General features: G+C 38.8%; 2 protein-coding genes across 10 annotated transcripts in view; one reads left to right on the forward strand and one right to left on the reverse strand.

Moving 5' to 3' along the window:
• The first annotated feature begins 266 nt into the window (after nucleotides 1-266).
• Nucleotides 267-11,162, forward strand: faf2 (Fas associated factor family member 2). The gene is made up of 11 exons (XM_023834588.2): nucleotides 267-391; nucleotides 3,091-3,159; nucleotides 3,489-3,623; nucleotides 6,111-6,187; nucleotides 7,288-7,426; nucleotides 7,843-7,928; nucleotides 8,022-8,113; nucleotides 8,265-8,442; nucleotides 8,711-8,882; nucleotides 9,524-9,667; nucleotides 9,769-11,162. Exons 1-11 carry the CDS (start codon nucleotides 329-331, stop codon nucleotides 9,949-9,951), a joined length of 1,338 nt encoding a protein of 445 aa, XP_023690356.1. The 5' UTR covers nucleotides 267-328; the 3' UTR covers nucleotides 9,952-11,162.
• Nucleotides 10,825-25,601, reverse strand: part of rnf44 (ring finger protein 44) — a 32,332-nt gene continuing 17,555 nt past the window's right edge. For 4 of the 9 annotated variants that reach the window (XM_023834592.2, XM_023834593.2, XM_023834590.2 and 1 more), the window contains exons 3-10: nucleotides 24,901-25,123; nucleotides 22,938-23,105; nucleotides 21,425-21,598; nucleotides 19,540-19,701; nucleotides 19,153-19,268; nucleotides 17,598-17,685; nucleotides 17,227-17,348; nucleotides 10,825-17,125 (exon numbers count right to left, since the gene is read on the reverse strand). In XM_023834592.2, the coding sequence (XP_023690360.1) occupies nucleotides 16,912-17,125; nucleotides 17,227-17,348; nucleotides 17,598-17,685; nucleotides 19,153-19,268; nucleotides 19,540-19,701; nucleotides 21,425-21,598; nucleotides 22,938-23,105; nucleotides 24,901-25,123 (1,267 nt within the window). In that variant the 3' untranslated portion in view covers nucleotides 10,825-16,911. The other 5 variants (XM_023834595.2, XM_072717672.1, XM_023834598.2 and 2 more) reach the window with 5 other exon arrangements.

The following is a 25,601-nucleotide window of genomic DNA, read 5'->3' on the forward strand; positions in this document are numbered from 1 at the left end:
ATCAGATCAATCGATTTAATATCTTACAATGCTGTTGGTTTTGTAGGAAAATTGGAAAAAAAATACATTTGCCTATTGTTATGCATAACGTTGTTAAAGTTTCACCTAAACGAATACATTTTAAAATCTTTAGTGTTGCCACACATTGTAATATAAGTGCTTGCAAACTATTCTTCAGATACCCACGTTGCTTGCATTCGATTTACGGCTTTTCTATTTCTGCATGTAAAGCGGACCTTTTATGATATAGGCGTCTTTTCCCATAGTGCCGTGCGGCGAAGCGCGCATCAGTTCCGGTGCGTTCCGTCAGAAGATTTGTCGAAGCAAGATGGCGGCGTCAGAGGAACAGGAATTATCTCAAACGCAAACTGAGAAACTCTTGCAGTTTCAGGTAACCAATAACTATAGCCGATATGGCGCTCGGTAGTGTTACCAGCGATAGTAATATGTGCCAAAATGCAGATGTTCTGTCAAGGACTAAATGCGCCTTAATTCAACTGTGATGCTGCCATTTCAAGTTAGCGGCTAGCTAAAGAACGTATGCTAGATTTTTCGAACAGGAGGCTGGGGTGAAACTTCTTAGTTAACCATACTTTCTGACCCCTTTTCCCCAAACAATCTAATTAGTATATCCTGTTCAAAAGTCGTAACTTTATTTCACTAGTCAGATAGTACAAGTGACGTTGTATGTGGAGCCTTTTGAGAAATGTAGTGTCTTTCTCGGGTAACCCTGCGTTCCGTGTGACTCAGTAATTCAACGTGTATATCAATCCGCCAGCAGCTCTGCTAGCATGTTCAATTTTACTACCTCTTATAAGAGTTCATATGGAATCAAGCAAAACATATTTAGTTCTGTATTAGCTGACTATATTTTTATGCATTTTGCGTTTTTTCTTTTGATAATTAAACTGAGTATAAAATAATTCACACGTTATTGATAAATTGTAAATTCTAACTTGTGGCTAGCTATGTTTTTGGGGAAATTGCAAAAAAGGGAAGGAATCAGTTTATGGAAACAGCAGCAGGTAAAAGTGAAAACATATTTACCAATCGGTGCAGTATTTTATTTGACCTATAGGTAATTACGTTAGTTTGATAAAGTTAAGGAAACCGGACAGACTGTGTGTGCTGCTGGTAGGCAAGCCTTTGCAAACTGTAATGAGAAACTCTTCAGCTTATGCCTGCCAGCTGAGGTGTTGTTGCAGGGGGTCAGCATAACTTAATGTGTTATGAAGAGTGGTGTTTAACCATCTTTTATCTAAAATAGTAATAGAACGATGTTATTTATACCTGGAGGGTTGTGGTCTAGCAGCATTATAAAAAATAAATGCATCCCAGCACAATTAAGTAACAAGAAAGGGTACACTAACATGCACACCTGACAGAGCTAGCTTTCCCAATAAGTTTTCAATCTACCAATCTCCTTCATTGTGGTATTACCCTCCCCCAAAAACTGTAAGTAACTTGACACTAGCTATGATGGGTAAAATATGTGTAGAAATATCTGGTCGCACCAAAACACTTTATTCTCCTTAAACACAAAAATCAGGTTAATCTGCATTTTACTGACTCCCTTGGTGTTATGACAATCCAGCCAATCTTTGTTATAGTTTCCAAGGTACTTGTAGCACAGCACCTTTCCTAGACTGACATCAACCAGCAAAACTTGTGTATATACTCCTGTACTATTCTTTCTTCACTAATATCCACAATCTTAGAATCATCTGTGTGTTGAGCAGTCCCCATCTCTGAGGCCTGTATCCCTGAAAGTCCTGTAGTGGCCAGTATGTGTCGTTACATGAAGAACAGAACATCCTAAGTCACACATAACCACATGGAGTACATGTATGCCCCCTTTTTAGTTACTTGACCTTCCTGTGTAATTTAGAGCAGTTTGCTTGGTTTTTGTTTGAAGTGGCCTTTGACAACTAAACCATCTGTTTTGCCAAGTAGCTTATTGAAGTTTTAAAGTTTGATTCGGTATGTACTATGTAACATTGCACACAGGTATGAGTAATTCAGTTTGAATTATTAGTGACTACTTGTGATAAACACCCCTAAGCCTTAGTTATTTTTTACCCTGGTGTGAAAATCCTGGCAAAAGCATCTTAAGTGCCATGGGCAGACTAACTGTTTCTGCTGTTTCTGTCTTGCTCCGGATGACGCCTCATGAGTTATCTTGTTGGATGAGTTTCCAGAAACATATCTGAGTTCAATATAACAGTCAACAGTCAATCTTGGTCTTGTCAAGTACTTTCTACTGTGTTGGTGTAATTTTTTGGGAAAGCAAAATGTTCCCAAACTTCATTTAAGTGATGTTGGAGGGTCTTAGAGCTCTTTCTTTCCTTGTGAATTTAGGTGCCGTCCGTATCAAGTAATGTATTCATTTGTTTCATTGTGTGTTCTGAACCGAAAATGATGTAACTGAATGGTACCGTTGAAGCCCTAGTAGTAACCTATTTCATTAAAAACATTTTTGAATCATGCTTTGCATCTGAGCTGAATCATTCACCAGTTGGGAATCCAGCTAAGAATGAATTATGTGGCAGTGTTCCACAGATTGATGGAGGGCCTAAATCAGCATTAGTATATTGGTATACTGCTGTACAAGCAACGTCATAGCTTTGTCACGCCTGCAGTGGGGGTTATGTTGGCACTGCATTTGGCACTTAGCGCTCCTGGACAGCATCATATGGTTCACAGCATGAAGAGCTAAGCAAACTGATGAATCATCAGCTACCTTCATTTTCTGACAGACAAACAAATCTGAGAAATATTTGGAATTTACTATGTCTATGCATCCATTGGTTCCTGGCATGCTTGCTGCTTGTCCCAAGCTCAGGACACAATAATTGGTGCATCCTGGATACGGACACAGGATGCACTAACAATAGGGGCAGATTCACCAAATACATTTGTTAATATCTAGGAATCTTTTTTTTACACTGACCTCTATTTAGTGTTAAATTCTCTATTAGGGGTCTCTGCATTGTAAATGGTTTACCTGGTCATTACTAGAGATAAGTAAGGTGAAATGTGTGGTTTAGTCTTGCTGATCATATGTATAAAAGATATGTCTATATTTCATAGGATTTAACAGGCCTAGAATCAATGGACCAGTGTCGCCGTACATTAGAACAGCATAACTGGAACATTGAGGTAAGAGCCACTGCGACATAATAATTCTCGAAGAGACGATAACTGATAAGGCCCAATTAAGAAAAATTAAGTGAATACACACGCATGTCGAACTAGCTTTAAATATCATTGTTTAATATGGTTATGGACGTTATGGAATTAATTACTTTAAAACGATGGCTAACCCAAACCCTAATCAAAGCTGCACCAGTTTCTGCATCAGCTTTTTTTGTTCCATAACCTTTTTTTTGTGTGCCGATTTAAAGGCATGTGGGGTGCGGAAAAAGTCAGTTGTAATTAATTGATAGGATGCATTGATTTTTATTTAACGTATTTATTTATTTTGACAGGCAGCTGTACAGGACCGACTAAATGAACAAGAGGGAGTTCCTAGTGTGTTCAATCCACCATCCACCAGACCATTACAGGTGAACACAGCAGACCATAGAGTGTACAGCTACATTGTGTCAAGGCCACAGCCCAGAGTAAGTGATGAAGTTTCCCATAGCTGACAATGTTTCCCTTTGTTCTCTCGGACAGAAACATATACCAAAATGTATTCCACTTTAATAATAAGTTTATAATACCCATTTTTTGCAGGTCTGGTTATATAATACTTTTAATAATACATTTTATTTTAAAGGCGCCTTTCAGAGCACACAAGGACACCGTACAGAATTATACAACGAGGAACAGTGCAGTTCCCACTATATGTTGGTAAAATAATCTTATTAAACACAATGCATTAGGTTAAAATGTAGTTATTTATTCTATATGCAATGAAATAATAGAATATCATAGAATGCCTTTGTCATTGCACATAATCGGTACAGTGATATTACAGGCTCTGCATGTACTCACTGAAACAATCATAATCATTTCCATTCTAGCTGTTAGACTTATGGACCGTATGATGCGTTTGTGAGAAATCAAACAAAAATGAATGAAGAGGAGAAAAGCTAACAAAGATTAGTCCCGAAAAGATTTGTCTTCCGTTGTATGGAAATATTTAATATTCCATAGAGATGACATTTACAAAAACAAGTAATTTGTCAGCATGGCCTTACGTCTGCCCGTGCAACTCAAGTTAACACCAAGTTATTGGACTGACTGTGCTGGTAGAAAAGTTCTACTTGGCTACAGTTAATTTTCAACTCTTAAATATCGTGAAAACCTCAGTTCTCGCACTGTGAACTTTTTCCAGAATCGTTCAGCCCTATACAATATGTTCACAAAAAATAGCTATGGGTATCATGTAGTGTAATTATGTAATGGTGCATTTCCACTGGCATACAGAAATCGAGCCATACCTGAGCCGTTCCGGCAAGTGTGTCTAGGTACAGCTCAGCTCCAGCTCGCTTCAGTAAAGGTGTTGTCGGGTATGGTGAGCAAGAGTGACAAAAAATGAAAAGATGCTTGTTTACCATTCACATTATGTGTATCATGATGTACTGTGTGCTAATTCCCACTAGCAAATCTGTGAGAATCGCAGTCTTATGTTCGCATCAGACGCTAGTGGAATTAGCATCTGCTTGCGTAAATTTGCATTACGAATCCATTCCGTTCAGCTGTTCTATAGTACTTCAAGTTGGTGGTTGAAAATGTTTAAGTTCCTAGTTACAGTGGAAACTGCTTATAGTGATCACGTCTGTCTGGGTGAAATCAATGATCTGATATAACCAATTTTTTCCTTACGTCTCGGGCAGATTGCCATCTAATTGATATTTGTTTATTACATGAATAGAAGGCAATAAAACGGACGGCATGACTTTTCAAATTACAGTACTGTACCAATATTCAATTGAATTTAATTTATATGGTGCATTTTCACATGAATAGAAGGTAATAAAACGGACGGCATGACTTTTGAAATTACAGTACTGTACCCATATTCAATTGAATTGAATTTATATGGTGCATTTTCACAACGTTACATTGTGTCAAAGCGTTAATTGTAGTTTTGCTTCCTTCAGATAACCCATGCATTTTGACACAGAACACTGGTATCCCCCTCCATTTCGACCAATCAGATGGTGGTGATACAATCGCCTCGGTTTTGAAACACGGTCAGTTCGCGGTACGGCTCGATTCTTGGTGGCAGTGGAAAAGTGCCATAAGATACTCTGGCTAGAAAGTGGGGCTAACCCTCATTTTAGCAGCCATCATTTTGACATGCGTGAGTTGAAGGTACATTAAGCAAAATAATTTAAGTCAAGGTGATGACAAAAACAGGCTAGGCTACTGCGAGAGGCTAAACAGCACTTAGGCATATCACCGGCTAACCTCGCATTATTGGGTGAGTGTCAAACCTAAATGTCTACTCTTAAGATGTATTTGCGTTATTCATGCTGTGGTGATACTAAGTTTTGCTTTGCAATACGAATGGACTACAACGACATTCACTTTTAATGTGAAGTGCTTCCACACAGCTGATTTTCACTCTTTTGGATTTTCATCCACTATGTGCTGTTTTCCTTCCGCCATATTGCAGAGTAATCAAGAAGGAAGATTTTAATCGATGCTTTTCAATGGTTGAGTAATCTACATCTACTTTAATTGAAAAATTGTTACAGCTCTAGTTAATAAGACTGGCCTCTTAAAAAGGGGAAAAAAATGAATAAACAATGTGGACTACATATGAATGATGCTGTTGTTGTACTACTGCTTATGTTGTTTGGAGCTGATACCAATCCCTGTCTGGCCAGTTCAGATTGTTTTCATGCTCAGCATAAAATTATTATTCCCCTTTTTTAATTGTGAAAATTTATAACTAAAACAACAAGGAAAAAAGTTGTAATTTCCAGTAAGTGCGCATTTAACATTTTGGGATAACAAAGGTGGAACTAATTTATGCATTAAGAGTTGTCCATGTGTGTTTGCATTTCCTTATCTTTAATATACATAATTTTCGGGGTTGGTTGTATTTTTTTTATTTTTATTTTGAAAATGACATCCTTTTTCATCTTTTTCAGGGCTTGCTAGGATGGAGTTACTATTTAATAATGCTCCCATTCAGAATTACATATTACACGCTACTGGATATATTCAGGTAATTTGTGTGAGTACTGTGTTAAAAAGGTTCTGCTTAGTAATTCTTATGTAAGTATTATAAGACGATGCTATGATAAATGTACTGATAATTAATGATGGTCCATCATTCCATTTACATCTATCATTATAGCCCTAGTTTGGATTTAATCATCTGCTTTATTTTTCAGTAAGCTGCTGGTTTAAAGCCCATATTGTTTTAGGTTATTGCTCTCTGATAATCAGTATTTGCTGTGACTAATATCTGCACCAAAAAAAGTTTTTAGGCAGGGGTACCCTACAGTGGTCATGCAGTGTAAAACATAAAACATTTTTGCTCCTTCACTTTTTTGTGTTTTTGCTTTTTCTTACTGTGGTAAACTAGGGGGACTTACCGAACGTATATTCCCAACTATGGTCTGGAACAATTCTGTCTTGGAAAAAGTCAGCTGCCCCCAAAGTATAAACACAATGTATTGTCCTAATGTGTTGTGTTGAAAAATAACAAGAATGCAAAGTTAAAACCCACAAAAAACAATGAAAGAACAATTGCTTTTGTGTTTTCTTAAGTATTTGAGGTTTTCTTAATGTGCACTTCAATACCACCATATTATTCACTAAGAAACAGAAGAGGCAACTTTTTCATTTGGTTCATTGGGGTTGAAGAAAACTTGGGGCTCAAGGAAATAGTCGAAATGGAAGTAAAGTGACATGAGATGTAGATGTTTGAGACTCTACCGTCAGCTTGTTTGTGGGGGTTTACTTCGGGTTAGGTGACACAATGGTCTAACAAGTGAGCCTTTTCAGTATCTGAAAGCCAAGTTAGTGAACAGCTCACACATCTAGATACTAACCCAGCTGATTGTTGACATTCCTGACAAACTGTAAAGTTAACTGGGTTACAACTGGCTGTATCACATTTCTCTTTGACACGTCTTGTGAGCACACAAGTAAAAGTCTAAGCAAATTATAATTTATACCTAAGTAACCCTGGTTAATTCTGATCTGGTTAATTTTTAAAGATGAATTTTTATTTGTATATATTTGTGTCTCCTATCCTCTTTGAAAATATTTACCACAAACTTGACCAGTGATTTTTTTTTTTTTTTTTTTTTTTTAAAGGTTCGCACTGAGATTCATAAGGCCAGACCCTCGTGGACGTGTCACAGATCCTGTTGGAGATGTTATGTCCTTCATTCATAGCTTTGAAGAGAGATATAGCCGGTCGCATCCAGTTTTCTACCAGGGAACTTACAGCCAGGTTGGTTCCTTTGTCCCTATATTTGTATATAACTTGCTTCAGCTATAGCTACAAGAAGCATGAAAGAAAATCTGTCTTTGCTTGTGATTAAATAGAGGACTACTACTGCTGGCTATTTTGGTTATAATTAGGCGCCATCAATTTGATGTTGACTCCGAGCCACAATCGTCTTCAGTCTCGACCAGTGTTTCCCAACCCGGTCCCTTGGGGACCCACAGCCGGTCCACGTTTTTCCTGCCTCCCAGCTGTAGAAATAGCAGGAATGTGGACTGTCAGGCAGGCTGCTGGGAGGGAGCAAAAATGTGGACCGGCTGTGGGTCCCCGAGGAATGGGTTTGGAGACACTGGTCTAGGCTGTTTGGATTCCCCCCCGGAAGGATTTAAAGCTGATGCTTTTCCACCCCACCTTCCCTACAGGCACTGAATGACGCAAAACGTGAGCTACGGTTTTTGTTAGTCTACCTTCATGGGGATGATCATCAGGACACTGATGAATTCTGCCGGTAGGTCAGAGGTGGTAGCGCAGTGTTGCGGTTGCCCATTCTTTTGTGTTTGAGGCTATTTTGTCATTTGTGGTGTTTTTCCCGTCCTCACAGCAATACTTTGTGCGCAGAAGAGGTTGTGAACTTCATCAATACTAGAATGCTTCTGTGGGCTTGTTCTACAAATAAGCCAGAAGGATACAGAGGTAAGTTCCCATTTGAATTTGGTTTTACTAGATGGGAAACTAAATTAAAACAAAACAAGGGGACTGTTTAAGGCTAAGCTGTTTGAAAACTGGACGTTCTATTAATGTTGAAGAAATAGGATTCTTCCTTAAGTGATTGTTTGTTGTTCAGTCTCCCAGGCTCTGCGAGAGAATACCTATCCCTTCCTTGCTATGATAATGCTGAAGGACAGAAAAATGACCGTGGTGGGGAGGTTAGAGGGTGTCATCCAGTCAGAGGACCTCATCAATCAGCTTACATTCATCATGGACGCCAACCAAACTTACCTGATGTCTGAAAGAATGGAAAGGTTGGTGACAGTCCAAGGCCCTTTCTAATACCATTAAATAGGCATGTGACTTTATAAACTCAGCTGGTTGGTTGAAACAAACTCTTGGTCTGCATTTATACTTTCTGCACCTGAACTTTCCACCTCTGCAGCATAATCCTGATGAGTGATTGAGGAATCATTCATCTGTCCACCATTTCATATACAAACGTGGACGACGCAGAAGTGTAAATGGCAGTTGCCTGAGCCTGTTCTGCACTGAGCCTGTTCTGCATTTTTTGCCTGGCAGGGAGGAGAGGAACCAGACCCAGGTGCTCCGGCAGCAGCAGGATGAAGCTTACATGGCGTCCCTTCGTGCCGACCAGGAGAAAGAACGGAAGAAGCGTGAGGAACAAGAGCAGAAGAGGAACGAGGAGGAGATGGCCAGGCAAAACGTCCTGGCAGAGGAGAGGAGACGAAGGGTGAGCTGCTCGAACTGGTGCACGGGGAGCCCCAGCCTCTCTGGAGGCTCCCATTTCCGTAGGTGGTGTTTCACAGCTTCTTTGCATACCTGATGAAAAACGTACAAATGAAATGTTCTTTGGTTCGCGGCACGGATCAAAATATTAAGCTGCAGACAAGTCTGGCTATCAGAAACACACCAGTGTAAATAAATGATATTTTTTTTAGTTTGGAATTTCTTGGGGAACTTCTTCCCATGCTATATCCTCCTGAGACCCAAGGAAAAAAAGTGTCCTTCAGTTTAGGTTAATTGTGATTTTCTATGTCTTTGGAGGAAATTACATCTTTTTTTAAATTTATTTTTATTTTTAATTTCACAGCATGTCCTCTTTAGTGTACAACAGGAATAAATAAGTTTCCTTACATAAGTGAAAAGATATATGAAAAAACAAAATGTCCACTACAATGGACATAAATGAATGGGTGGGGTCTCAGGAGGATATAATTGATTATTCATGAGACTGGATTTTTGTGTCGTATGGTAATATTCTAAATGTTTTGAAATATGCATTATATGCATGTTTTCTGTCAAATTCCTCTGTATTTATGTATGAAGTATGACTACATATGACAAATAATGGTTGCTTCTGTATATTTTCAGACACTAGAGGTGGAAAAGGAGCGCAAGTCTGAATGTCTTCCCCAGGAACCAGCTCTGGATGACCCAGACAGTGTCAAAATAGTGTTCAGACTTCCCAATGATTCCAGAGTAGAGAGGCGCTTTCTTTTCACGCAGTCGTTAACGGTAAACTTCGCTTTTCTCAACATTCATTTTGCATGGGTCTCAAGATCTTACCGCAGCCATACTGAACATATCTCTTCCACTCTTTCCCCCATTCCTTCCAGGTGATACATGATTTCTTGTTCTCCCTAAAAGAAACTCCAGAAAAGTTCCAGATAGTGACAAATTTCCCCCGCCGGGTGCTACCTTGCCTCCCCAGCGGGGAGCGTCCCAACCCACCAACTCTACAGGAGGCAGGCCTCAGCCGCACTGAGGTCTTGTTTGTGCAAGACCTTACGGACGATTAATGACCTTTGCCATGGAACGCATCTTTTCTTTTCCTGTGTTTTGTCAGACTTCGCACAAGGGATCACAGAAATTAACCTTACTGTATAGTCTGCCCAGCCCCACGTCACTGTCCCCTCTACTCCAAACAGGATAAATAACGCCACTGAGAAAACCAACGTGAACTGCCCAGTGTGTATGTATGTGTGTGTGTGTGTGTATATTATATAAAACCTAGGTATTTAAGAATTGAACATTTAAATCTACCCTTAAATCCACCAAGCCTAAAATTTACCATATCCTCTTTTTTAACGCAGTCACAATTGACTATAAATGTATTTGTTATCAAAAGACCAAAGGAGGGTTTGTGGTAAAGTAAGAGATCGGACTGCTTGCAGTCCTTAAGTCGATGTTTTTAAAGAAGGCTATAGCTCATATGTGTTGCTTTAGCCTATATAGCATAGTTAAGTCTGCCTATAGTGTGCCTGTGGTAATTCATAGATGCCTATTTTGCCCTTCTGATATCTGACTGGGCTGGTCATATTAAGGTGTAATTTTTTTTCCAACTATAAATTAATTTTTTTTTAAATAACATAACTCTGGCTGTTTACATTTGTTTCCAGAGGTCAGTCAAAGAAACACCCTCAGTTTTAATATTTTTGTAGTGTGGGGTAATGGACACAATGGTTATGCAAGTGTTAAAACTACTATGAGGATTAGCATGTTATTGACTGAATGAAGCAGCTGAACATAACTTATACGTATTCCAGTTGTAATTTGTTCAAAGAATTAACTGGTTTCAACATGGAGCTTTGATGTTTGAAACTGTTCCCACCGACCTTTGTAGTGTTTTACACAGGGTGAAATGTTACACAAAGTTCAAGTAAAAACCTGACTCTGGTAAAAGCGTATTTATTTGACGAGGAATGAAGTTAATTGCTGAGGCTCAACAAGATATATACATCAAATAGTCTATTTAGTACAACAAAATACAATGGTAGTAGGAAATAGCGTATTGTTTCAGTTGGTTTGTCCCGTAAGTGACAGCTGAAGGGCCTTGTATACTTGCAGTCTAAGGGTGTAGTATCATCGGCCTGAAAGTCACAGTTTGGCCAGCAGGGGGCCATGGTGGTGCATGGATGCGATCGTCTCTGGCCTCAAAACATTTTCAAATCTGCCAGATTGTTAAAATAAAAACTGATTTTTAAACTTGATTAAAATGAATTCAAATGTTTGTTCTCAAAGTGTTTCTTCCAAGAGAGGAGTGAATCTCGCTACACGTTTTCAGTTCGATCTTATGGAAAAACAATCTTGAAGCTTTATGTAAGACCACTGCAGGGGTGGTCCGGCTTGAGGTGGGGGCTGCTTTTCACTAACATCAGTAGGTGCCGGAATTGCTGCAGTAACTCCATTACTAGTGTAACACACGTAAAACAATACAAGGAAAAACATTAAAAGGCAAGTACTTAATGTGAAATGTAGGTCTTCAAATGAGAATCACAAGATTTTTTTTCGTTATACTGGTATACATCATACATTTATTAGTGAACAACCCTCTCAAATCAGCCACAACAATTAAAAAAAATATGATTGCACTACTCGGTAAAGCAGAACTAGCAACTTTCATTTAAAAAAAGTACAAATCTTAAAAATTTCAATCAGTATACAGATGTATATATAATACACTATAGCTAGTTGTGTTAAATGCTACAAACAATATGATTCCAATGGAATGAAAAAATTATAGCATTAAGAACCATTTCCTATATAATATATATATTAGCTTTTCTTTTTTTCTTCCAAATACAAACATGGCGAAAATGAGGTAACTGTAAATGTGCAAGTACCAAAGCAAAAAATCTTTCTAACACAGAACACGTGCCCCTGGTCCTGTTAGAGGCCTTGTAGTCTGAAACTCAGACAGCGACCCCTAGGGGCCAGGGGGAGTATTAGAACAGTAAACAATCCACTATCCCACCACAGCAAAAATCATTGGTAAACAATCAGTGGCATCTACGGAGCAATCAACAAATCACAAATCCTAAAGAATTTTAGCTGGAATACAATTTTGCACCACACAAGCTGTGAAATTACTTATTAATTGGATCCCGAAAGACTACAAGATTCTGTGTGTGTATTTTATGATATAGATCACCCCCCCCCTCACATTTTATATATATATACATATACATATATGTGAATATATATATAAAAAGAAAAACATACACACAATTTTATTTTTTTTAGTCTCTGGACTTTGGGTATTGTGAAATGCTTCTAAATACTTTAAAAAGCCAAACAATTGCATATTATAAATAAATAACCAGTGTTTTACATGCTGATTATATTTTGGCAATGCTGTTCAAAAGCTTTTAGATAAAGCGATCAACACCACTGAACACACTGATTAACTACTATATTGGTGGCAGTATGACTACATATGTAACAATGTCCCAGACAATAAAAATCCATCTAATTTAAGGCAGACTTTCACAAGTAATTAATTTTGAACTACTTGTATAGGAAATAGACTACAAAAGTAGAATAGTATAGATTATTGTTTTGGTGATGAGCTGGACTGAAAAATGGATTTCTGTACTGGGAAAATAATCCCTCCCTTTTGACTCAGTTGGATGCATGTAAATGACCATTGGGGGCTTTAACACAGCACACGGCTTGGTGGGAAACTGCTGCAAACCACTATGTTAAACCAGCAGCTCACCTAAGATCTAGCACCTTTTCACTATATGGCTTTCAAATATCTACCATCCAGGTTTCACACCTTCAGTCAAAAAAGCAGTAATTCCAATGTGGTTGTGCCACCCCTTAAAAAAAAAGAATCTGAATTTAACTTATTTCACAGTTCCAAGAAGTCAATGTGGACCTACTACTACCAAAATAAAATCTTGTAGTCCTTCAGGTGTTACAAATGTGTGCAGTACAATGCATGGCAGTTATCAGCTGAGCAGAAAGTCCCCGACCCCAGAAACCCAAAGCCAACTAGAGCTTAGCTAAAAACCAGTTGGTGGCTGGTCAGACATGCATGCATATTGTGCACAATTAAATATTTTCCCTACCCCCCTCTATAGATATCTTTCACTCAAAAACACACTTTTTTTCTTTTTTTTTAATCATGCAAACACCTTTAGGATACGTTTGGAAGTGGTTTAGGTAGGATAGTGTGTGCAGACACACACATTTAAAATAGGATCACAACTTGTGTGTTTGTGTGTTTCATTCAAATACAAGAACACAGAAACAGAACGTTAACAGGTTAATATATGCTCTGATGGATTGCAGTGACACATTGCTTCTTTTTTTCTTTCTACATTTATAACATTGTTAAGTTTTCTTTTAAATATACTTTTGCTTGCATGCCTGTCTTTAAAAGATATCAATTACTTTTGGCAAAATTGAGAGTATTCTGAATCGGTTACGTAAACTACGAACGGCCTGAGGAAAGCAACCAAAGAAAATGAAATACCCCACCCCCCCCCACCCCCCATTGTATCATTTTAAATTTCAAATTGACTTTATTTTATTCTTCTTTAATAAATGAAAGGCCCTGAGTGAAACTCACAATAATATATATGCCAGTGAACAGATATGTGTATATATAGGTTTGTTACCTAAACTCTGGGCTAAACTCATTAAAATGGCTTTTTTTCAAGTGAGTACACTAGAGGCACTGGAGACATTCTCAATAAAACATGGCAAGGTCCCTTTACGGGGAAGGAAAGTCTCCATCTTTAGTGTTAAGACTGCCAATAAGTGCTTGGTGGGTCAGTTCCTTGATGGGGTCGTCTCACTTACAGCACTTCTGAGAACACCTTAGAATGCAAATGAATTTTGTGAACCATCAAATTAGGTTTTTGGATGCCTGAGCAATACCAACTGTGGACAGAAGTGTCAGTGTCCTGCTCAGCCAAACCATAAAGCTCCATCTTTTGTCACTTTTAATCCCTTTCTAATCATTGTGTAACTATGGCCAACATGCTCACCGTGAAACTCACAAATTACATACACAGGATTCTTTATGCAATGCTATTGATGTTTAAACATTCTTTTGTCTTAAAAACAAGACCATTTAAGCTGTTCACTTCATTGCAATGCTTAAAATGTTTCTTTTACACACCACCTAATACAAGGATTGAGACCTGACAAAATTGCCTATACATCACACAATTATATATCACGTTAGTACTTTCACCTCATCCTTCAGTTTGTTTTCTCTCAAGGATAAAACCAATAAATAAGAATTTAAAAACCCTACTATTAAAACAAGTGAACATAACAGAAAGATTGTTTTTTTTAAGATGAGTAGTTAATACATTTGTGCTTGTCAAGGTCTTGGAAAGGCAGAGCTGAAATCTTGAAGAATATATTGAGTATTTGGTTCACAAACGAGGAAAAACCTGGCCTTCCTAAAACATGAAGAAGTGTTCGGTTTAACACCGGCACTAATTGCACATATTGCTTTCTGCAAAGGACTCCCAACATCTCCAAAGTCAACTTTGATGTAGCAGGATGACGACCGTCTTCCCATGGCCGATGCAGAAGTGTAAAGAATGGTAAGACAAAGGCCATCCATCAAACCTGGTTCCTCCTGGTTTAACCAAGTATTTTTTTTTTTTTTTTTTTTGTTTTCCTGACAGTTTAAATGGTGGTGATTCTTGATTTAAATATTGCTAATCTAAATCAACAGCCCATGCAAATTTGCCCAGCAATCCCCTGGATCCAGTAGCCACACAAAGCAACAGCTCCAAGAATGGGAGAGAGGGTGAGTGTTTGGCAGAGGGACAAGGCTGGCTTGAAGGATGTGCTGCTGGGGTAGCGCGGCCCAGCAGACCTGGCGTGAGGAAATCTCCACGTCCCACTGTCTCCCCTGGTATCAGATGTCTGAAACGATGCCCTCTACAAGAGCGATGATGGCAACTCCACTGCAACGCCCCCCCTTCCTTCCAGGAGAGATTCCTTTTAAATGTTTTAGTTTTGTGAGCGATAAAGCATAAAGGAGGTTTCAAACCAGCACATCTTTATCAGTCCCAATCCTATTTTTCTTTTACCTCAGGCCTGAAAGAGATACTGCACCTGTTACCACAGCAAGTCAAGACTTTCACAATAGCATTCGCTGATTAAAATGAAAAAAATTAAACAAAATAAACTGGGAAAGAAATATCAAAATCATCAATACATTATTGCGTAACATACGTTATTAACAATTCACGTTGCCCATCACCTATACAAACATGCATCTCTGGTGGTTAAGCTTTTATCCAAAGCCAGTGGAATGGTCCAGTTTGCTACTAACCATAAAAAAGAAATTCTTCTTATTGTTCATCTGCTGTTTGCACAACACGTAGCTCCATACTCTCCCAGCCACAATCCAAAACTCATTTAAATCACTGGTGTAGTACTTGGAATGAGTCTAAGCTACAAAATACAACAAAAGAAATCAAACTAGTATTAGGAAAAAAATGCCTACTTTTCTTCCATAGAGTTGCAACACAACGAAAGATTATACACGTTAAATCTTTGGAATATTGGCAACACAAGGGCAAAACAAGTACACAGGACAACTCCAGAATTTATGGCTATGTGGCTATACTATGCAGTAGCTTTCATCAATCTCACACAATGCTCAGCAGAGGTAACGACAGAGCTCCAGATATGTTGCTAGACTGTTTATTGTTCAAGGCGCGGGGAGTGGGTGGGACATTTTTGTTTTCGTTTACTTGGGGGACATGGGGTGGGTGCCATATGCCCCGTGTCTCCACGTGAAACAGACTCCTTTATATTGTGCTGTTTTCCCCCCCCCCCCCATTGGATTAACCGTATCTGGGCTCACTCCACATCCCGGTGGACCTCGGATGCATCGGCTCGACAGATTGGACAAGTGCGATTAGTCTGTAATACAAAGAAAAGGGTGTTAAGCTTTGTGTGAATGCAAGGGCCAATCTGCATCTCCATTACTGCAGCTTCCAGTGACAAAAACTAAGCTGCACCAATGCGGATCATAGCGCCCCTCCCCCACCCTGAACTGTCGAGGGGGAGGGATAAAAGTTTGATATGTCAGGTTCGATAATTTAACTTCAATAGTTGCAAATGAAAAATTATTCTCTGAGCACATTTATTTTGCACAACTGAAATATAAAGTCAAGGCGCTACCACTGAACACCAGAGTTTGAGACATGGGTTATGATTACGAAAAATCAAGTTAAATCTGGATAACAGACTAATGTGCATCAAAATACACATGCAGAAACACCAGACTGCTTCACATCTCTACTTTTTCTGTTCACCATTGGCTAGAGTAGTTCTACTAGATACAATTATAAGAAGTGATGTATAGATGAACATAAGGACAGCATTTTATTTATGATGAATCTACTCCACACAAACATACAGAAACATGCAAATTACATTAATATTTTCCCAAATTATTCAACACAAGATATTTGAATTAGGCCAAACAATTTTTTTTCATTATTATTTAAAATGAACGTGCAGTATCCCCTTCACATTCCTGAAGGTTATGTTCCGAGATACCCGGAAATGTCAAAACTTGCAAATTATACTTGGACATCCCTAACCCGAACCCTTAACAGTCTGATAGCCTAAATGAACATGAACTACGATTTGGACGTATTATTAAAAATGCAAAATTAACGGCACTGAAAAGTTTAAAAGTCACTGTGAGAAATGCGAGATTGACAAAGACAGCGAATACAGGAGTGAGGCTGGCTGCTGAGACAAAGATACATGTAGTACCCAAGCTGAGATTTTTAATATTAAAGATAGAGAATACAGTTACATTACATGTTTTCAGCAATCCAAATCAGTCAGTACTGGCTTATACATCGTGCTCAAGTTTCTGCAATCTTTCAGCAAGCTCCAAAAATTGTTTACAGCCAACTCCTGAATGACCAAAACTGCAAATGTTAAGTCCGCGAATGTGAAGGGGCTACTGTATTCTGCAGTATTTATCTTACCATTTGTTTCCTAAAGTATTCTTCAAATATTTTTGAGTAAAGAGGAAGAAATTGGAGTTGTCTGCACCAACAAAGGATACAAGAAAAAGGAAATCTATATCTTACCTTTAACCATTTGTCGACACATTTAGCGTGAAACTCATGGTTACATGGTAATACTCGAAGTAGCTGCCTAGACTCAAAATCACTAAAGCATACAACACACCTAGGAGGAAACAAGAACAGCATTAAAACTCTTAACACACGACACATGGAACTTTCACTTGGCAAAAGTGAACTTAATAAGGACTCAGAAGCAGCTCTTACAGGGTTTGTTCAGATTGGTGATTTTCTGGATTGAACCTATAGGACGGAAGGTGCTCGATATCGGCTTTGGTGAGTCCGCGAGGTTTGGCCTCTCCCAGCCTCTCAGCGAGGTTTAGTAACGCCTAGGAAACCATTGAGTCAGCGAGTCAGTGAGTCGGCTCAAGAACGACCAGTCAAAACAGAGACTGGGGCTATCTTAGCAGTTCAGGCCCAGCCGCACAAAAACTGACACACAAAAGGGTTGGTGGAAAAGAAAAAAAAAAGGATTCTGTAATAAACATAGTTGTAAAGGTGACTTTGATTTCAATAAAAAGAAAAAAAGAAAAGAAAAAAAAAAGGAGGGGTGGATTCCTGAAGACTGGGTAGCTTACCTCGTAATTCTCCATTTCCACATCATCCACATCCAGGTCCAAACTGATCGCTGGCCCCACTGCAGCTGGAGGCACGGGAAGCATAGAGCTGCATAGAATTTGGCAAAGAGAAAGAACGTTCATACGTGAATAAACACCATCCCACCAAACAGGGACACTTCTTTTCACAAGGAGATGCAGACTATTCTCAACTATGGGGCATACATGAGCTATGTTCAAACCCGCACAGGATTTCAATGATGTACAGTACATGTGTATAGAAGTAAGACCTATAATCTATACGAACAACCAGAAACACTTCCACATTATTCATTTTCAAACCGCTTTTAAATTAAAAGAACTAAATCAAATAATGCACAATAATGCACAATGTTACCCACATGGGCTTGTATATAATATTATATGTTTCACACTTGTAATTTTTTGTACAGTGTAATTTATTGTTTGTTTGTATAGTGTCATTTATTGTTGTATAGTGTCATTTATTGTTGTATAGTGTCATTTATTGTTGTATAGCTTGTATAGTGTCTCTATGTACGAGAGAGTCTCAAGCTGCCGGAACAAATTCCTTGTGCGCCCCAGCACACTTGGCGAATAAAGGCTGATTCTGATCAAAGTGGAAATGGGAACTAATGGTATTGTTAAAATGTGCAAAGTTAAGAATAAAGTGTGAAGAGTTACACAAATATGATCCTAAGTGATAAAAATGTACAGATTTGTGCTTTCCTTAAACTGCTACTTTATGCTTTGTGAACAAGAGTTGCATGTACTTCGTCACAAAAAGTAAATTCTCTGTTATGATATAGCTACATCCCAATTCACAGAAGCTGCACTGTCATAAGAACATAAGTCATTGTCTTACGGATTTTCATGTATTCATGTTAATATCCCGGCCATGTTATGGGCCCGAGTACAGTCATGCCCTTATTCACGACAGGGATACATTCTGAGAAATGCACTGTTAGGCGAATCTTCATTGTGAGAACATCACAGAGTGTACTGACATCAGGGGCAAGATGCAAAGAGGCATCAAAGGAACACAAATATTCTCACAGAAAGTATTCTGACAGTAAAAGCAAATGTCAAAATGAAACATAGCGAAATTCCGGACGTTTTGGGCATTTTTAGGTCCGAAAAAGAGGACAAGTCCAGGGAAATACAACGTAACTTACACAAACCTAGATGGTATAGCTCAGTTTTACAGTAGAAAAAATACATTCTAAAATAAAGATACAAAAGTACGGTATAGAAAATGCATAACAGTCATAATTATCAAGTATTACATATTGTACATAATTGTATGTGCTATGCTTCTATATGACTTGCAGTGCAGTAGACTTGTTTACACCCACAGCACCACAAACACGTGAGTAATGCATTGCACTACATCACTATGTGATAGGAATTTTTCAGCTCCATTGTAATGTTATGGGGCCACTGTCATACATGCGGTCTCTCGTTGACCAAAACATCGTTATACGGCTCATGTCTGTACACAGGACCAATTTAAGGGATTAAGAATTCTACAATAAGAAAGGCTTCGACTGCTACTCACAGGAAGTACGGCAGGAAACTTGGATAGTAGGGAGGTGGAGGAGGAGGGGGAGGTAAGGGCTGCTGTAACCTGTATCTCTGCCCATTAACACGTCGTGGCAGAACATGAGGATATGGCTACAATGAAGGGCGAGACCATTAATACAGTTAAATTCCACCAAAACCAAAAGTCTAATGAAAAAAAAAAACGAAGGGTTAATTTATTACACTAAAAATGTACATATATATCATGAGACTGTGCTCATGTGATACAAGATCAACAATATATAGTAGATGCATCTGTGTAGTTACCATTTTATCGAAAAATTCAAACAAAAATCAATCTAGAACTGTCACTGTTTATGAAATACTGTTGTCATCTCCAAACCACTTCCTGTAAAATACCTACCACTCCGAAGGGCAGGTCCTGGTGCAGAGGGTCTTGAGGGAGATACTGAAGGGGGACAGATGGGGGCATTGCTGGTGGGTGGTGGGTGGGAGGGTAAGCGAATCCACCCACAGGATGTTGCTCACCTCTCATGTCCACTTCATTTTCTACTCTCTGCAGAGGCTGAAAGGGGAAGTTGTCATTACACACGATGCATTGCATCACCTTTTTGGCAATGCGTGTAATTTCAGGACACCCTATAACAACGGCCTGTTCTAGGTAATGAAGCCAGAGTGAAACTGTCAACAACTGAATACTCATTTCTTTTAACGTGTTCGTATTTTGTTTCTATAAACTTGTGAGTGGCACTTGTAAACTACTTTAAGAGAAGTAATTCACTCACAATTGTGTAAGTAAGATTAATAAGCAATGCTAAATATCACCAGGTGTCAATGTCATCAAATATTATTTAACAGATGAATCAACCAGGGTTTTCTAAGTGTAACAAGTATGTTATAACATTAAGTGAAGGCTATAAAAAGTAAATACATGCTCCGTAAAACGTGCTGAAAGTAAATGCTCTCAAAGTATCTGGGAATGTACATAAGAAGGCATTTTTACAGCCCATTATGTCATGAATACATGTTGATTCAAGGTGCAACAGAACAACACAGTGACTGTACAGTCCAAGTGAAAAGCAGAGAGTAATGAGGGGGTTTTAATTTACCGTGTTTGTGCCATTTGCCACCATAAAATTCCGTAAATAAATGTCAGTTCCCAGGTTAAGAACGCCTGATTTACAGATAACTCATACTTGCAAACCGATTGCCATAAAGCTTATTATATTTTTAAAAAATGGGCTAAATGCAGTCGTACGTAATAAGAAATGCACACACAACTTTGTGACACTTGTGAAAACATTACGCAGCTTCAGCAGTTTGTCGGCTCGAGGTACGAGGTAAAGTACAACACATTACATACAGTAAAAACTAGAATTGCAAGTAACTCGGGCTGCGAGTGTTTTGCAAGACGAACAAAATTTTAAAATAAATTTTAACTCGATAAATGAGCAAGGTCTTGCAATACGAGTATTACGTATACGCGTTGACTACCTAGCATCACGTAATCACAACTGAGCCGATGGTGGTTCTCTCTCTCTCGCTGCAGGATTGTGGGTAATCGTTTCCCATGTTCGATCTCAGTTGGCGTGCCTCACTCGTATAGTCAAAATTTAGTAGAAAAGCACCACCTGAATAAGAGCGTAGCAGTGCAAGCGATGAATCTGTTTAACGACAATGCAATGTCCACATTTCCACGAAATCGGAAAGGAGGCGAAAGCAGCTGTCATTGGATGGGTTCCTTGTTAAAGTCGCACAGAAAGACAAAGATTCTAGTGAACCAACAGATAGCAGTGATTCCGTTAGTTATAGTGAAAGTCGTCCTACAAAATAACCCTCCTCCTCTTCTCCTCTCTCCCTCACACCATCCACGATTCTTTTCAAAGGTAAAGTGCAGGTTAATTTGTGTTATGTATTTTTACTTTATATTTTGTATTAATCATTTTTATATAAATATTTTTGGGTTGTGGAACAAATCATCTGAGTTTCCATTATTTCTAATGGGAAAATTCGCTTTGGTATACGAGTGCTTTGGATTACAAGCATGTTTCCGGAACAAATTATGCAAACCAAGGTACCACTGTAGTTACTTTTCTTATTACTGTTTAATTATTATTAGGTACTGTACTATAATTTTTCCGAATTACTTACAAATTCAACTTAGAGGCAGACTTAGGGAATGGATCTCATTCTGAACCTGAGGGCTGTCTGTATTTTTTTTTTTTGTTGGAATTTTAACATGGCAGGTGAAACATCTCTCTTTGCAGGACAGCAGATGGAGTACTCACCATGCGGGGGGGCTGTGGCTGCAGAGGGACGAACTGGCTTATGGGAGTAAGGTGAGGTGGCTGATGGGGGGGCACTGGTGGTGGGGGGTGCAATATAAAATGCTCACTGGAGATCAGAGGCGGGAAGGCTTGGTAAGACACTGGCAAGTGCTGCATTGTACAGGCTTGAATCAGCTGCGGAAAAAAGGGACAGAGGAGACAAAATGACACAGACGTGAACAAAGACACATTTAAACTCTTTGATGTCCCTCCTAATTGCCGCCATCGCCACGTTCTCTAAAAATATATCTATTCACACATTCATCACAAAGCACAGATAAAAGCACATTTATATATGTGCATTTGAGACCATCTCTGAAAGACAGCTGGCAGGACAAACAACTACAATTCAGTGATACGACAAAACAAGATTTCGGAAAAGGCCAACTTACTGCCCATAATGGCCTCCATTAAACACGATTCTATTCAAGCCACTTTTAAATGAATATCTTACTTTTGTAAACAATTTCACAGCGAAGCTACAAATGTTAAAATTCTTCAACAGAACTTATCCCCACCAGTCAATTACCACGAAAGCCAATTCTGGTGGGGTGGGGGTTGTGACAAGAATTGCCTTGAAAATAAATCAATGGCCAAGTTGTTCTGTTTAGAAGGGTGCAGATACACTGAAATGTACAGGCAGATTAATCTGGGGCAGCTGGATGAATAAAGTAACATCTAGAGGCAAGACACTACTGACATTTTACAATCACAGCAGAATTTCAACATTTCACAAAATCAATGGTAGAAACTGCAATAGAAAACATATTAAAAACAGGCAAAAAGTTTGGAATGATGGTTTAGAAATTTGTCTGGCTGTGTAGACTGCTGATTTTTTAGAATGGAAACTGAATTTATAGAATGGAAAATAAAGAAGTGAAAAATTGTGAAATTGGAAGTCATTAAACAGATGTCTTTCCTTGCCCTTATCAGATATTTGTTAATTTGACCCTTGTCCTCATTCCCCCTAACAAAACGAAGTAGGTAAACAAGTTAGTTGAGTATGTCACCAATACTGTTTTATCAAAAAATTAATTATCAGCAAAATATGAAGTTAAGTCAACATCTTTGCTGCATTCGTAGTAAATATGATTCCCAACATCGTGCCACCTATATTACAGCTGTTTGCAGACTAGTTGGATTTCAAATTATGTCATGTTTACTGTATTAGTAGCTTATTGGCCTTTGTTTTTCAACTTGACAAGCAGTAGGAAGACTTGCGTTCTTACTACAGATCACCACGTGTCAAGTTTTCTATCCCGTATGATTATTTCTTGTTATTCACTGAAAAGCTCCACTGGACATTCATTAACATGATGGAGCTGCTTAATACATTACAGAGGACCTCATTAACTCTCAAACCTGGCTAGGATCCTGGACAGTTGATGAGGAGGAGCTGTTGGTGGGGGAGTGGTGGTAATGTATTAACTACAAGAACTTCACTGACATACTAGCACTTCCTTGTCAAACTCACAGGGGGAAGAAGGCGGCTGAGGAGAGAGTGCTGTCCGCTGAACATTACCGAGCATGCTGGGAGCTGCTGTGTGTTGCACCCTGGGATAGGCTGACCGGTATGCAGGGGGAAACCGTGTGTTGTCACCGTGGTAACTGTGTAAGATATCGGGACCGGTCCCTGGTGCATCTGGAAAAGAGGTGCACAAAAACACAACTCCTACCGAATTTCTGAAACCACTGCAGTCAAAAAGCATTCTCTTATTGTTTGACAGTATCTTTAATATTGCTTACCGCAGCTGAAGCAAAATGCATTATTAACTGAGCAGCTGAGTAGCTTACCAATGTAACCAAATAGTACATGGTCAAAGTCGACTTCAAAATTCAATGTTATTTTTCCCCGCAGAATAACCAAAAACCTACATAAACTATAATATGAATAGTTTGCCAAGCTTTACTACTTGGATTATCATGAAAAGATGAACCAAACTCATTGTTTTTTTTATTATTAAAAATAAGCTTATTCTAATTCGCTGCATTTGACCTTTAACAAACAAATTTCAGTAAATTAAACACACCTCTCCATTTATCAAACTACATTTTCCCATCTTTTTGGAAAGTAAGACATAAAGTTCCTACATATATAAACTAGAGATTAAAGGCAGCGATGTGCCACTCCAGTGTTGAGCTCTTTGCTGCTTGGAAGAGGCTCCCTGCCCCCCCAGCCCCAGACAGGCAGCTGGATGGGGGCTCGGCAACAGTCTTTGAGGGCCATTAAAAATGGGTACCTGGAGTATCTTGTTAATCTAACCTAAATCTTAGAAACACAAATATGAAAAACTTACTCTGATAAAAAAAAGGGACATCAACAAGAACAATATTTTCTAATGTTAATCAAATATTAACAGTAACTCTCATTCCCTACCTAAGGAAAAACCAAACATCTCAGAAATGAACACATTTTCAGTTATAAAACCAGCGGAATATCTACCCACAAGCAGCAATTTTAGTGACAAGCAATTACTACAAGATTCGCCCTTTTCTAAAATGGCTTTTTTTGGTAATTGACCACATCAGACAAGTAACCCACTATCAATATCTGACAGTGATTAACCAGTGATTACCATAGGCCTTGGCTACACACAAAGCAAGATAACAGACATTTTCAATGCAGTTTTAAAAAATCGTGGCTATTATAGTGCGGTGTTTCACAAGTGTTGCCCGTCGCAGTAATAGTGTGTTCCCTGTTCTTGCAAGTCAGGAAGCTTGACGTTGCCACATCACCACCTTCTATCTTCCAGTTAACAGCCAGACTGTCAGCCACTGAAGTGCAACCTCCTGGCTGGAATTTAGAGCTTTCTAGCTCATGTGCATGGTTGAACAAGACATGCACTTACCATTGTTAATTCCTTTTCAAGTTAAATAAAAATTGCAGACAGCCTTGATAGCCCAGCTAAGAATTCCTTTTGATAAATTCAAAATACAAGCTACAAATGAAAGTTCCAAAACACAAAGAGCAAGTCCGTACACTGCATCATATTAAACCTGGTGGATGACTACAGGACAGTGCCTGCGGAACATCAAAAGTCACCATAGAAATACAAAACAAAATACTCGTAAATAGCACTCTCATTCATATTCACGTTTTCCTCGCAACTGGTTCGCCAGCTCTTGGATGCCATGTAAGTTTTCTTGAGCTTTCTTGTTTGAGGGGTTCTGCACAAAAGATATTTATTCACAACTGATTTTCCATTATCGGTTGAACATATAACTATGAATTTTTTTCCATTTTTTTCCAGTATTTGCCCTATGTTATAATCATATAGGTAAAATCTCATTCTTCACAATGCTCCCTGAGTAAGGATACCCAAGGTTTTTCCAATGGGGCAGGAAACTTAAATCACAGATAATTCTCATTACTACCAGTTTGGAAATCACTGCAAGAAAACAATAAGTAAACTGGCCACTACCTTGAGGAGCCTTACCTGCTCATGAAGATCCACCATGATGGGGTTCTGTTGAGGCGGGTGTGGGGCAGGGTGGAGCATTCGTGGCGGTACGCTGGTGTGACTGTACAGTCGGGACTCATCTACAGAAATCTGCTGCTGATGCTGTGACAGGAGAGGATAGTGGAAGTTCTCACCCTGGTGCAGGAAGTTGTGCAGTACAGGTCTGTCTCTGCGTCCCCACTGCCGTCTCACGGGAGGACTAGAGGGTCCAGAAATGGACAAAAGATGTTGGATTGGTCAGCAAAATGCAACACATCAACACATTTGAATATCTAACGAGCTGTATAGGTTTTGTGATCAAAATGATAAAACCCAAGATGATACACACACAGCCATATAAAAAATGAAAATGTTCTACAAATATTTCAAAACTCTTCATACACATACAAAAACACAGAAGGAAAGGAACAATAAATGCTGACATTCATCACTGTTGTAAGAACTTATTTCCGCAAGACAGGAAATTACACTTGTTTACAGTGCCATGGAAAAAATGAGCCGTTTTCAAGACTAATATTTGAAGTACATGCTGATAGAACAATAACGAATTCCGCGGACAGCCCCATCACTTCTCCCACACCCGCCAACCTCCACCATTTCTACCCCTCCCTACCCACTCTCCAAAAAAATCTTTATTAAAAGCCCAACTTTGTGACATTTGTCTCGATGTAATTAGT

Source organism: Paramormyrops kingsleyae, chromosome 10, assembly GCF_048594095.1.
Source record: "Paramormyrops kingsleyae isolate MSU_618 chromosome 10, PKINGS_0.4, whole genome shotgun sequence".
NCBI lineage: Eukaryota > Metazoa > Chordata > Actinopteri > Osteoglossiformes > Mormyridae > Paramormyrops > Paramormyrops kingsleyae.